General features: G+C 37.6%; 5 protein-coding genes across 5 annotated transcripts; 3 read left to right on the forward strand and 2 right to left on the reverse strand. All coding sequences in view use genetic code 12, as the record gives it.

Moving 5' to 3' along the window:
• Nucleotides 1–285: 285 nt before the first annotated feature.
• Nucleotides 286–1,386, forward strand: KGF57_001475 (uncharacterized protein; the record flags this gene model as incomplete). The annotated part of the gene is made up of 1 exon (XM_051750684.1): nt 286–1,386. The coding sequence occupies one exon, from the start codon at nt 286–288 to the stop codon at nt 1,384–1,386; it is 1,101 nt and encodes a 366-aa protein (XP_051610052.1).
• A 97-nt stretch (nt 1,387–1,483) lies between these two features.
• On the reverse strand, nt 1,484–4,837 carry KGF57_001476 (uncharacterized protein; the record flags this gene model as incomplete). Its single annotated transcript, XM_051750685.1, has 1 exon — nt 1,484–4,837. The coding sequence occupies one exon, from the start codon at nt 4,835–4,837 to the stop codon at nt 1,484–1,486; it is 3,354 nt and encodes a 1,117-aa protein (XP_051610053.1).
• A 231-nt stretch (nt 4,838–5,068) lies between these two features.
• KGF57_001477 (cleavage polyadenylation factor subunit) lies at nt 5,069–6,337 on the forward strand (the record flags this gene model as incomplete). Its single annotated transcript, XM_051750686.1, has 1 exon — nt 5,069–6,337. The coding sequence occupies one exon, from the start codon at nt 5,069–5,071 to the stop codon at nt 6,335–6,337; it is 1,269 nt and encodes a 422-aa protein (XP_051610054.1).
• A 3,620-nt stretch (nt 6,338–9,957) lies between these two features.
• KGF57_001478 (uncharacterized protein) lies at nt 9,958–10,401 on the reverse strand (the record flags this gene model as incomplete). Its single annotated transcript, XM_051750687.1, has 1 exon — nt 9,958–10,401. One exon carries the CDS (start codon nt 10,399–10,401, stop codon nt 9,958–9,960), a length of 444 nt encoding a protein of 147 aa, XP_051610055.1.
• A 619-nt stretch (nt 10,402–11,020) lies between these two features.
• CAR2 (ornithine-oxo-acid transaminase) lies at nt 11,021–12,313 on the forward strand (the record flags this gene model as incomplete). The annotated part of the gene is made up of 1 exon (XM_051750688.1): nt 11,021–12,313. One exon carries the CDS (start codon nt 11,021–11,023, stop codon nt 12,311–12,313), a length of 1,293 nt encoding a protein of 430 aa, XP_051610056.1.
• Nucleotides 12,314–12,871: the final 558 nt, after the last annotated feature.

The raw sequence follows: 12,871 nt of genomic DNA on the forward strand, positions 1-12,871 counted from the left end.
AATGTTAATGTAAACGTAGAAAGAAAAGCGCTGTACCTCGTGTCTGAGTGGCTTTCAAAGTAGAATCACTGGATATGGTATGGTATGGTATGGTATGGTATTGTGTAGATCTTACGTCATTCTTGTGCTTGTAAACACGACTTTTTTCCTTTTCCGTCGAGAAATTTCCCTTTTGGCGCCAAAAAACTTTTAATTAAGAGACGAAGGGAAGGGTCAGTACATTTATAGCACTTACACAACATTGTCGAAGAGCATTGATTTGGTCTTAGCTCTCTTCTGGAAACAATGAGTGAAAGTAATAACTTAAACCAGTTGACCGTGTCGGAAAGGTTTCACCTTGCAAGAGGAAAATATGAAGATATAAACAACAACAACAATACATCAGATCGACAGGATTCTCTTCAGTACCAGCAACGCCTCCAAGATCTCATCACCGAATTTGAACTCATTTTACAGATTGTCCAGTCTCTTGCATTATTCAGTGATAACGAACGACTACTGGAACTCACCACGTCATACATCCCGTACTTGAACCTATGGTTTTACTTGTCTCAATTATACTCCAAACTCCAATTAAAACAAGGCAAAGTTTCACTAGATTTCAAACCAGAGTATCTTAAATTGGCAAGACTGTATGCTATTGAATTCTTATCCAATTTGCAAAACTATGGAATCTTGGACAAAGACCAAGCGCAAAGATTGAAACTCATCGACAAAGGTGAAGAGATTATCATGTCGCCACAGTTGAAGAGACAAGAGAAAATCGACAATTACAAGAAAGAACAACAGTTGCATCATCAGTTGGCGGTATTAACCGATTTGAAACATGATTTGAATGAGCGGTTTGAAGATGAGACGTTGAAAGCGATATACATCGATCAATTGAAATTCCACATTTTGAAAGCATTTGACTCAATAGGGTTGATCGCGATGGAAATGGAAGTACTCGCAAACAAACCCCAACCCGGCTCAGATGCATCACAGATCAGGTCAGCTGGTATTGATGATAGAGTATCCAATGCAACAAGTACTGATTCAACTGGGTTTACAACTAGGGTTGAACAACGACCAGATAAGAAACAGATTTCGGACCTTATTTCCAAACAAGGCAAGATTCTCCAGCCATTCACAATCACGTCCAAATCCCAATTACGCAATCGTGTTTTTGGCACGGGACAAGTGTTGCCATCAATGACAGTGGAGGAGTATTTGGATTATGAGTTGGCCAATGGGAAGATGATGAAGGAGGAAGTGAAGGATACAAGTAAAGGCTCCGATTATGAAAGTGATGAAGATGACGAGGCCCAGTTGGAGAAGAGAAGGTGGGATGATTGGAAGGATGAAAATCCAAAAGGTGCCGGAAATATGAAGGCAAATATTGGATAATGGAAGACAGGTTGTGCAGATGTTTAGTATTATCCGAGACTGTACAAATTTTTTTGTATACAGATTGCATACTTATATACACATGATAAACTTCATTTTACTCAATTGTAGATAAGTCCGTTTCCAAATTCTTCATCCATTCCAAATACTCAATTTGGATTCGGTTCGCAGTCACAATCAGCCAAGATGACGATGAAGCAGCTGCTAAATCCACAGCATCATTGAAAAACCATTGATCATCAGCATCTTGCAACGACTTCAAATTGTTCAAAATGAGCAAATACATTTGTAACACTTGAAATTTACTGGCCTTGTCAATAGTTTTGGTTTCATTCTTGTATCGTTGGATATAATGGTACAATGCTTCGCATGAGCCCCGTTGATCGGCCAACTCTGTATCCAACGCGCAACATCCAAACAATCTCCATGCGGAGAGCACTTGGTACATCTTTAATGAAGACAACAATGGCGCCGAGTGAGCTACTTGTGCCAAAATCGAATCAATTAATTTGTAATGGGTTCGATATACCTTGTTTTCATTTGGTGGGAAAATCAACTTGAGATTTTGCTCCAATATCAACTTTTCAATGAATTTCGTAAGCAACAGTTTGATTTCCTCGTGGGAGATTAACTGCGTCAATGCTCGCTCTACTGAATCATAATCGGATATTGACAATGCTAGATCAAACACAGTCAAATATAAAGATTCAACTTTAGATGGCTCATCTGTAGTATTTTCAATGGCAAGTTGTTCAAATTTGAGCGCCACTTTAGTCAATTGTATTCTTGTCACATCGGTGGTTTTGCCCGCTCTCACTTGCGACATCGCCAATTCCGATAATCCATGATAATATCCACTAGTCGTTGGGAAAGTATAAAAACAACTCAAGAAATGACGTAAATTTTCATCCTGTTTCAACAACTTCAATTTGGACACATCCAAGTGCTGTAATTTTTCAAATTGAGCAAAAACGTCATAGAAAGACGTGGCATCGTTATTGATCAAATGAACGATACCAATAAGAAACAACTCATCCACTTCATTCTGATCTAATTCACGCAAAAAGTATTTCTTCAAATATGGGCCCTGTTGATGGTTGACCAACTCAATAACCGAATTTAAAAGGAAATCTCTCTGGGTAAATGTTTGATTCCACAAGTACTCAAAAGCATCATTGATTTGTAAAGTCTCAACGTATTGTTTCAACTGCGCATCCTTGCCAATCACGGCCAGCCAAAATAAGGAATGATCAAGATTGCTCAACCCGTGAGACTCAAGTGGAGACTTTTCACCACCCGACTCGAAGCAAGTGTCAAATATAATCTCAATGAGGTGGTATTGTTGTAATTCGTGCACTACTTGATCAATCAAATGCAAAATCAGACCATTAACTTTACAAATCAAAAGCAATACCAACACATCCATCAATAATTTGTTCTGCTGCTGCATTATATCTTTGAAAGTGATGAGCGTTGATATTTTAAAGAATTCACCCAAGTCACCGCGAAGTGGGTTATGAATGCTGACCAACTGATACCTGGTATTCTCAATCAAAGATTGAAGGACGTCCGGCCCATTGTGTACTTTTTCCAATTCAGACAATGCCGATTGAATCTCTTGTGGTGATAGTTTCTTACTAAGGTGAGTTTGGAAAAACTGGTCAACTAAATTGGCATTAAATCTACCTCGATGCGATAACACTGTCTCGCTTAATTTGTGGTATGTTTTCGCCGACAACGTTGTGCGGAACCTGTTGAACACTTGCATCAATGTGGGCTCAGGAGCATGTAGGCTTTCACTTGCAAATAATTCAAAGTAATGAGATGGCCGGAATAGTCCATATCCGTTAGCTTGTGTAGTTATCAATTGGCTCTCAAACGTGACTAGACCCAACGCTTCTTGACTTGTCTTTTCCAATTCTTCACAAAGTGAATAAAGCTTGAGCCAGATTTGCTTATCCGACTCGTCGTTGCTCGAGTGGAACTCTATCAACCTCAATGCAGCCGTGCGCAAATCGGTACCCAGGTCATCATCGTCATCATCATCATCATCATTCTCTTGTCGTTGTGATTTGAAATGTTGACGCAAGATTGATAATGAAGTTGCAACAATCAAGTTATCAAATCTTCCAGAATCAAAGATTTTTCTGCAATAGTAGTCAGAATCAAAGTGAATAGAAATTGTTTCTTCGTCATTATGGGCTGGCGGCAGTGACAATTGAATTGATAAGGTGGCACCGCCGGTAGTCTCAGTAGTATAGGCGACTAGAATTGATGAAGTATTCGATTTCCACAAGATGTAAGTGACCAAATTCCCCTTGACGTAATCAGTTGCAAAATCTTGAATAAACCATATCGTATTCTGGAAAGCTGACTCGTGGTAAAATATATCTGACGACGATAAAAGAATATTTGGCAATTCCGGTTCAAGGTGAAATCTTGTAACCTCCACCAACGACAGCTCTTGAATCTGCCACGATCTAAACGCAAATTTACCCTTTTTCGAACCTCCAATTGTCGGATTGAGTAATGTGATATATTGCTCGTCACCAGCGTCAACAATTTGAAGATACTTTGAAGGAACCGTAGTCAACCATACATCCTCATCCAGATCGACGGTCAAGGAAACAGACGAAACGTATTGACGTTTTGACAAACTCCACAATTTCAATTGTCTACTCGTAGTCAAGGTGATCAAATAATCATCCACTTTGATCAAGTCAACAATCGAGTTTGATGAGATTCCATTTGAATACACATTCTTCTTTTTACCACTAAAGATTCCACCAAGAAACGAAACTGGTTCGGCAAAAGTCAGGATTTCAATTGAGTCCAAGGGATGTTGTTTTTGAAAATGAAGCAATCCACCATCCTTTAAAGAAACTAGCACATTCTTCTCATCAAATGACTTCACCAAATATGGATCCGATCTCATTTCAAACGAATATGGAACAGATATATGCCCCCATTCTTCAAAATCAAACAAGGATAACGTCTTGCTGGAAACAAATGTCTCTGTAGGTATCTTCAAAGATATGAACAAGTAGCTAGAGTCAATGAGGTTAATGTAGATGTTTTCACTATCATGAGTTATGTCAAAGCAGCTGGTCGATGAAAGCTTGTTTGGTAAATGGATCCTGATGTTTTGTAGTTTTAAACCCAACTTGTTCAATTTGCGTTCAATTGGCGTGAGTGTAATAGTTTTAAAGTCATTCAATATCGTGGATGAAACAAGTGGGACAAGAGAATTTGATCCTAGTTTGAGTAATTGGCCACATGCAGCAAGTTTGAGATGAAATTGGTCATTAGGAGGCGATGATGATGATGTTGATGTTGTTGTTGTTGCTGTTGTTGATGGTGTTTGAGGATATTTCAATGGTAACTTCACATCAAATGTAGGTAGATGATCTGGGTACCCCACAATATCAGATGATGAATAGGTCACGCTCATGACAAACACAAACAGCTGAAGATTTGACAATGAAGTAAACTGAGTTGTGCTGAATTGATTTGAGTTTAGCTAAATTGATTGTTTTTGTTGATGAAGCAAAGACGAAGAAAAAAAAAAAAAAAAGAAAAATTCATTGTATTCAGCCAGAGGTTTGTCTATTATAGCACAGTAACACAACACTTGCATACACAGTCCAGTGCTACTACTGCTACAACCAAAAGCCTCCTCCTCATGTCGTCAGTCATTTACTACAAGTTCCTACATCAGAAAAACAAGAGTGTAATACACTTTGATGGTACTGCAATCAGTGTATTTGACTTGAAACGAGATATCATTAGTCAAAACAATTTGGGAACAGGCAAGGATTTCAATTTACGCTTATACCATGCAGAACAGCCAGATTTGGAATATGAGTTGGATAACGATGTCATTCCCAGGTCAAGCTATGTACTTGCAAGAAGATCACCAGTATCTTCGAAAACGGGTAGGTTCAATAATGCATCGCGGTATGTAAGTGGGAAGCCACGACTTAATCGAAAAGTCATCAATTCCACCAATGCCAACGCGTCAATGACAACCACTACTACTACTGCGGGTAACAATGCTATGCCTACCGCTTTATCCCAACTAGGCGAAGATGCATCTGAAGAGGACAGAATCAAGTTGATGTTTGAAAATCAGTCGAATGTGTGGGCGCAAACACAAGATGAATTGGCACAACACAAGATGGTTTATTATAAGCCAACAGCAGCGACTTCAACAGGTACTAATAAAGAAGATTTGCCACCGCCAGGTTACATTTGCTATCGATGTGGTAAAAAGGACCATTGGATTAAAAACTGTCCTACAAACAATGACCCCAATTTCGAAGGCAAAAAAATCATGAGAACTACAGGTATACCGAAATCTTATTTGAAAACAATATCGAAAGAAGAAGTTGAGAAAAACTCGGGGTCATTCACTACTAATGAGAATGGTGACGTCGTCGATACTGATGGAAATGCAATCTTGATTACTGATGAAGGTGAGTATGCCATTGCCATGGCTGATTCAAAGACGTGGATGAATTATCAAACAAAGTTGCAAAATGCAGCAATGAAGTCTAAGCAGGAGTATGAATCTCGATTACTAGGCCTTGTTGAAAAATATCAAAAACCACAATTTCTTGATGCATTATCCTCAAGTAAAAAAGTCTTGAAGCCTCCTATATATACAACTCCATGTTGTCCTGATTTGACCAAGTTGCGAAAACTAACCAATGTGTACCATAATCAAGAAGAGATTGAGAATGTTTTGATTGAAAATGATTTCCATTGTCCAAATTGTGGTAAAGAGGATGTGTATATTGATTCGTTGGTGCATGCTGAAGCACTAGAAAAGGAGTTGCAAGAGTTTATCGACTCAAAGGAAGGTGAAATAGGAATGAAGGATCCAAGCAAACGGTCGTTAGAGGAAGTAGCCAATGATGAAGATAATGGCATAAAGAAGCAAAAACTTTGATTGCTGTGAGACTATAGGAGTATTGAATAGGTGTGTTTATGTGTGTGTTACGATACGATACGATACGATGTTTGCTTCTACATTGAACAGATATTACGTAGAGACGTTAAATGATTGTAAATGGTGTATATGTATATATATGTACATGTATCCACATGTATCTACATGGCTTTCATGGTATCTCACAAATAGTGACAATTGTACACGACCTTTGTTTGTTTCTTCTTCTTCTTCTTTCTCTCTTTCTTCACAGTGAAAAATTTTCTTTTCATCTTTCCACTTCTTCTTCTTCTTCTTCTTCTTTAGACATAGTTGTTGAGTATTTGTACATATATATATTCTAATATATATATATATCATCTCAATTATCCCACCATCTTTATCAATCAACATGTATGTTTATATCACGTCACCTCAATCGTCAATGCTCATTTGCCTCAACCCTTTTTTGCTTTGTCCAGTTTTTTTTCATTGATATTTTTGAAATTAATAGGATGACCAAAAATAATTACAAAAATTCAAACTAGAGTATGTGACTAGCAGTGTTTGGAATGATCACAACGTTATTCAAGTTTACTGATAATTTCAGAAGAAAAAAAAAATCATTGAAGGAGAAGCAAAGAGTTTACGAAGGCAATTCGAGTCAACGAGGGAGGACGCAATTGGAAGGATTACCAGTTTTACTAACTATTTGTTACTAAAGTCAATTGTCAGATGTGTATGTTATTAGAAGCCGCTTTACAATGGACATTTTCTCTCAACACCCCCATTCCTCCTCCTCCTCCTCCAAATGCCATGAGTGAGTAGTTGGACATTCTGTTCTTTGAAGCTATTTTTTTTGACTACAATGATGATTTAACGAAAACAAAAGCTGGAATTACTGGCTGATTTAATCTTATGATTGATAAAGTTTTTGCACCTTTACGCTAACTGACTTTAAGAGAAAAAAAAAAGTGCTCAAAGATGGAAGAGATCCTGCTTAACTCACTTGTACTGTTCAAGATGGGGTGGAGAAAGAAAGAGCGAAAGAGAGAGAGTGTGTGTGCGTGTGTGTGCGTGTGTGTGCGTGCGTGCATTTACCCATTTTCAAGAGCTTCGTTGATACTAACTGTTGTTTCATAGGTTGATGGAAAGACGAGTATGTGAATGGACTACATCAATGCTGCTTTGATTTACTGTTTCTTTGCTCCTTCTCGAAATGAGGAATTATTGCACTGGGCACTGATCTATGTATGAGTGACAACGCATTTTATGGTGGGCCTCAGAAACCCATCGTTACTGATTATTTTAGTCGACAATTTGAAGGAAAGAAAACTTAAAGGAGTGTGATCCAATTGATGTGTGATCTTGTTCTACAATGTTGGGGTTGTTTTTACTAACATTTTACTTTTGGTGTAGGTGGCAGCATTACATTATCAGCTATGATTCTCATGACTGTGCATTGGAGTTGAATGGGTATGTACTAGAAAAGGTGTCCTTTGGCCCCTTGTTGCAAATTATTTGCAATTGCCAATACTTTTATTCTACTTTTGAAGTGATGATTTTTATCTAGATGACGAGTCAGAATCTCGGGTTTCCCGTTGATGACAAAACTATTTTTTTTCAATAACCATTCATGCATTTCTGATTTCAAAGTGAGAGATGAAACTCATATCATGAGAATTAAGATTAACTAACTTTTATATTCTAGGATCCTTCATCTTACTGTTGCTGCTTTGTTTACCAAACACTTGAATTGGACAAAACTTACTCAAACATTGACATGGCATTTTAGCTAAACTTTATTATAATCATTGTGCAACAAACTGGCAAAAGAAGGATGGTTCACTAGGAGTTGCTGTATGAGTTTTTTTTTTTTTTTTTTTTTTTTTTTTCTCGTGAAGAAGGGAGGAGACGGAATGGGAGGGAGCAGCCATTTTCTAAAAAGGATGAATAAAATTACAAAAGACAAAGTAGACAAGCATATGTCTGACTAAATCTTGAAGAAAGTCTTTTTTAAAAAGTCTGATTTTAAATGGGCAATCCCTCCCCCTCAAGGAACCAATACAGCACTCCAAGCTTTTCTTTCATTACTTCGATATCCAGATCTTGAATGATTATAGAAGTTTTTTTTCTTTCTTTTTTATTTTCGAAAGATTCAAGCTAAGAAGCCAGAGTGAACTTAGTGTTTGAAGTAAAGTTCCATTTACAAGTGGGAGGAAGAGTGGACGAGAAGTGAATATAATTCACCTTGTTTTTATTTTTTTTTCTTTTTTTTTTGGCTCATTTTGTTTTCTGTCGTTAATGATGATCATACCACATTTTTTATCACGACGGTCTTCTGTTGTTATTTAAGGACTGTTAATCCTTGAATATTGATGACATATTCGGCCTTGACCGGCCGTGGTTCCTGAATATCGACATGAAAATGAATTGTGCCAAGAAAGGATAATGGGAGAAGTTTGCGTGGATTTTGTATTTGTAAATGTACTAACTTTGTTTGTATAGGTTGTAACTTGCAATGTATATCTTTTGTTGTTTGTATGATTAAGAGTTCTGTAGAGTTGATTTTAATTAGACCTTTTTCTTGTTAGTGGTCTTGGAAGAGTGCAATGATATAGAGATTTTGGTTTACTTATTTAATGAGGTGTTTTTTAGTGGAAGAGATTTGCTGCGAAAAGTTGAAATAAAAAAAAAAGAAAATTTTTTTTTTTTTTCACTTTTCATTTCAATCAAACAACTTTCTTTCTTTCTTTCTTTCTTTCTCCATTCAAGGTTCTAACTTCCATTTTATATCTACAAAGGTATGTTATACATCTACACAGTTAATCAATCAATCCACCTCCCATTCCTTTCTTCCCAATCTACAAAGCAAANAAAAAAAATCACGTATGATGTCTTAATTTCTTACATATCATGAGTAGGGAAACACGTTTCCCTTCAATGATATACAAAAACAAAACGATTTGCATGTCAGTCTGATTGATTTTTTTTTTTTTTTTGTATTCTTTACTTCTTTCGCTTACTTTTGTTGTCATCTGATTCTATTTGGTATAAGACTCGGGATAAGGATGGGATTGGAATGTTATTTAGTTATGATTTGAATATTGGATTACTAACTGCTTTAGATGAAACTTTTCTCAATATTGTTTGAATAGTAGTACCTGTTGTGGCTGTGGTACATTAACACTGGCATTTCTCTTGAGAGCCGTATACACGGCTGAAATACATTGGAGGACCATATGAGCTCAAGACGAGTAGCTTCTTTCCCCCTCTTTCTTTCTACTCTACAAATCGGAAACCCTTGCCATCGCAAAGTGTAACCACTGTCAATTTAAATACTAAAACACACTGATAAACTTACTTAAAATCAAATACAAAAACTAAAGAAACAAACTCTACAGCAAGAACCGCAGCTACACCTCTTGAGTATGTAGCAAGGACTGCAATCAAACACAAAGTAGAAATGAAACTCAAAATAAAACAAACCACTACTTGAAACCTAAAGGAAGTTGAAAAGGGACAGTGAAACAAAGTGGAAACGCATGGCACAAGGATGCATCAAACTAAAGCTTTGAATTTCAGAACCCTATCACCCCCACTCTTCTCCAACTCCACTCTTCTTTCCCCCCACAACGCCATTAAAACTCTTCATTAAACTTCAACTCACCATACCTAGCTTGAAACTGGGCAACTTCAGGTTCACCACCAGCACCACTTTCAAACTTTCTCTTCAACGGATTCTCTTCAAACAACAGCAGCGACAGTTCATTAATAGTCTGAATAGGTGCGTTTTCAATCTTATAATACGAGTCCCACTCCTCCAAATTCGACACCGTCCTAGTCGACTCAGAAGAAGATAAACTTGGTGGTTGATTTTGTAAATTGACAGGTAACGGGACGCGTTGATAGTTGCCTGAGAAATTGGTGGCCTGGCCCTGGTTGTATCCTTCACTTACTGCTTTCCTGATCCTCATTGCTACTGATGGAAGTGGAGAGTCGGCGCCGTATGGTTTAGTAGGGTTGATGCTACCATTATTGAGACTGGATGTACTTGGTAACGTTGGTCTTTTGAACGTGCTCATTATATTTGGTTGTGGATTTGGTTGTGGATTTGGTTGTGGATTTGGTCTATTGTGTGAGGACGTGTGTTGTAACTGTATGAGTTATATGTGACAGATTGATTGATGGATGGATGGATTGTGTATGACGTAGTTGATCTGTACTCACCAGTTGATGACGAGGATGAGTGATATTCTCTCGCGTTTTCTCCCTTTCTGCAGATTTTCTCTTCTGTGATTTGTTGCTTGTTCTCTTTGCTTCCATTTCCTAATTTGGGACAAATTAATCAGAGAGGTAGTGTACGTTTGCCAATACTCTATTAGTTACCCAATTGAGACTACAGACTATTTCGCTTGTTGACCACTTTTCCTTCTCAATAACTGTTTCTCGTTATCAGTTACTTTTTAAAGACTAAGATTTACTCCGATACTTTGAAAAATTTATATCAACAACATTTGTTGGCATCATCAAAACATTTCAAATTCGCCTTTGACAAATTCTTTAAACTGAAACTATAAATACCAATACGGAATCTCTTTCCCCCCTCTGCCCCTGCCCCCTCCCAGATCGCATTGGTTTTTTATTTTTCCTTTTATTTTTTATTACTCCAAGCTTAACAGACAAAGCAAGCAACTAATAACTATGTCTTCCACCCCAGATTTCAATGTTTCCTCAAAACAAGCTCAAGATTACGAATCTCAATATTCAGCTCACAACTATCACCCATTACCAGTAGTGTTCTACAAAGCATCTGGCGCTCACGTTTGGGATCCTGAAGGAAAAGAATACTTGGACTTCCTTTCAGCTTACTCTGCCGTCAACCAGGGCCATTGCCACCCCAAAATCGTTGAAGCATTGGTTGATCAAGCATCGAAATTGACCTTGTGCTCAAGAGCATTTTCATCAGATGTGTTTGGTGTATATGCCAAGTACATTACTGAATACTTCAACTACGAGATGGTTTTACCCATGAATACTGGTGCTGAAGCGGTTGAGACTGGGTTAAAATTGGCTAGGAGATGGGGGTACGTGAAGAAGGGAATTCCTGAAAATGAAGCCATTATATTATCAGCCACAAATAATTTCCATGGTAGAACATTGGGGGTCATTTCAATGTCTACTGATCCTGACGCTACAACCAATTTCGGTCCTAGTTTGCCCAATGTCGGACCACAAATCCCTGGTGAACCAAAGGGTACATTGTTGAGATTTGGAGTCATTGAAGATGTTGAAAAGGCCTTTGCTAATGCTGGTGACAAGATTGCTGCTATTTTGTTGGAACCTATCCAAGGTGAGGCTGGTATTGTTGTGCCACCAGCTGATTATTTGCCCCGTGTGCAAGAATTGTGTAAAAAGCACAATGTCTTGTTGATTTGTGACGAAATTCAAACTGGTGTCGCCAGAACCGGTAAGATGTTGTGCTACGAACATTCACAAGGTGTCAAGCCTGATATCATTCTCTTGGGAAAAGCCATTTCTGGTGGTGTTTTACCAGTATCGGCAGTCTTATCATCGAAGGACATTATGTTGACTTTGGAACCGGGTTCCCATGGATCTACCTATGGTGGTAACCCATTGGCATGCAGAGTGGCAATTGCTGCTTTACAAGTTGTCAAGGATGAAAATTTGGTTGAAAGGTCACAAGAGTTGGGTGACTTGTTGAAACTGGAATTGATTAAACTTCAACAAGAAAGCAACGGAATTATAAGCGAGGTTAGAGGTAAAGGATTGTTGTCAGCCATTGTCATTGATGACTCTAAAACTAATGGTAAAACCGCTTGGGATTTGTGTTTGTTGATGAAGGATCATGGTGTATTGGCTAAACCAACTCACGATAACATCATTAGATTAGCTCCACCATTGATTATTAGTGAAGAAGATTTATTGAAAGGAGTTGACTCAATCAGAAAGTCATTACAACAATTGAGTAAATAAATGGAAATATAAAAAGTTTAGGGATATATAGGTTGCACATTACATATTTGATATTCGAAATTGATGACGTGAGATACAATCATTAATCCACACTAAGACTTTAGAGCAAGAAATAGAATAGCAAATTTGAGAACAGCCAGTAAACCACTCTGGTCAGATCGGAAGTGATACAAGAGGTATACAAAACAAACAAGTGGCTAAAGCTTTGCTTTCTTCACCACCCACGTCTTTAATTATAAAGTAGGCTTTTCTCAAGAATTTTAGCCTTGTTCATAATGCAGTTGAAATAAGGAGAAGAAGAAACACGGTGAACTGTGTGAGTGTGAGCTGTATTCTGAAAATTCAGTAAAAAGAATAGTTTATTTTGGGTTTGGATGGCAGTGAACATCAATAGTAGTTGTGGTTGCATGAAAAATGAAATAGTTATGTCAAAATCTTCAAGTTGCAAAAAAAAATAATAAATAAATAAAAAAAAAAAACTGAAAGAATAGCATTTTCAGCCCTTGTGTCATAAATGCTCACCACTTTCCTCATCCTATATTCAGTGTGTGAGTGCTT

The sequence above is a fragment of the Candida theae genome (genome assembly GCF_024610275.1).
Source record: "Candida theae strain CBS 12239 chromosome Unknown scaffold42, whole genome shotgun sequence".
In the NCBI taxonomy this organism is placed as follows: Eukaryota; Fungi; Ascomycota; class Pichiomycetes; order Serinales; family Debaryomycetaceae; genus Lodderomyces; species Lodderomyces theae.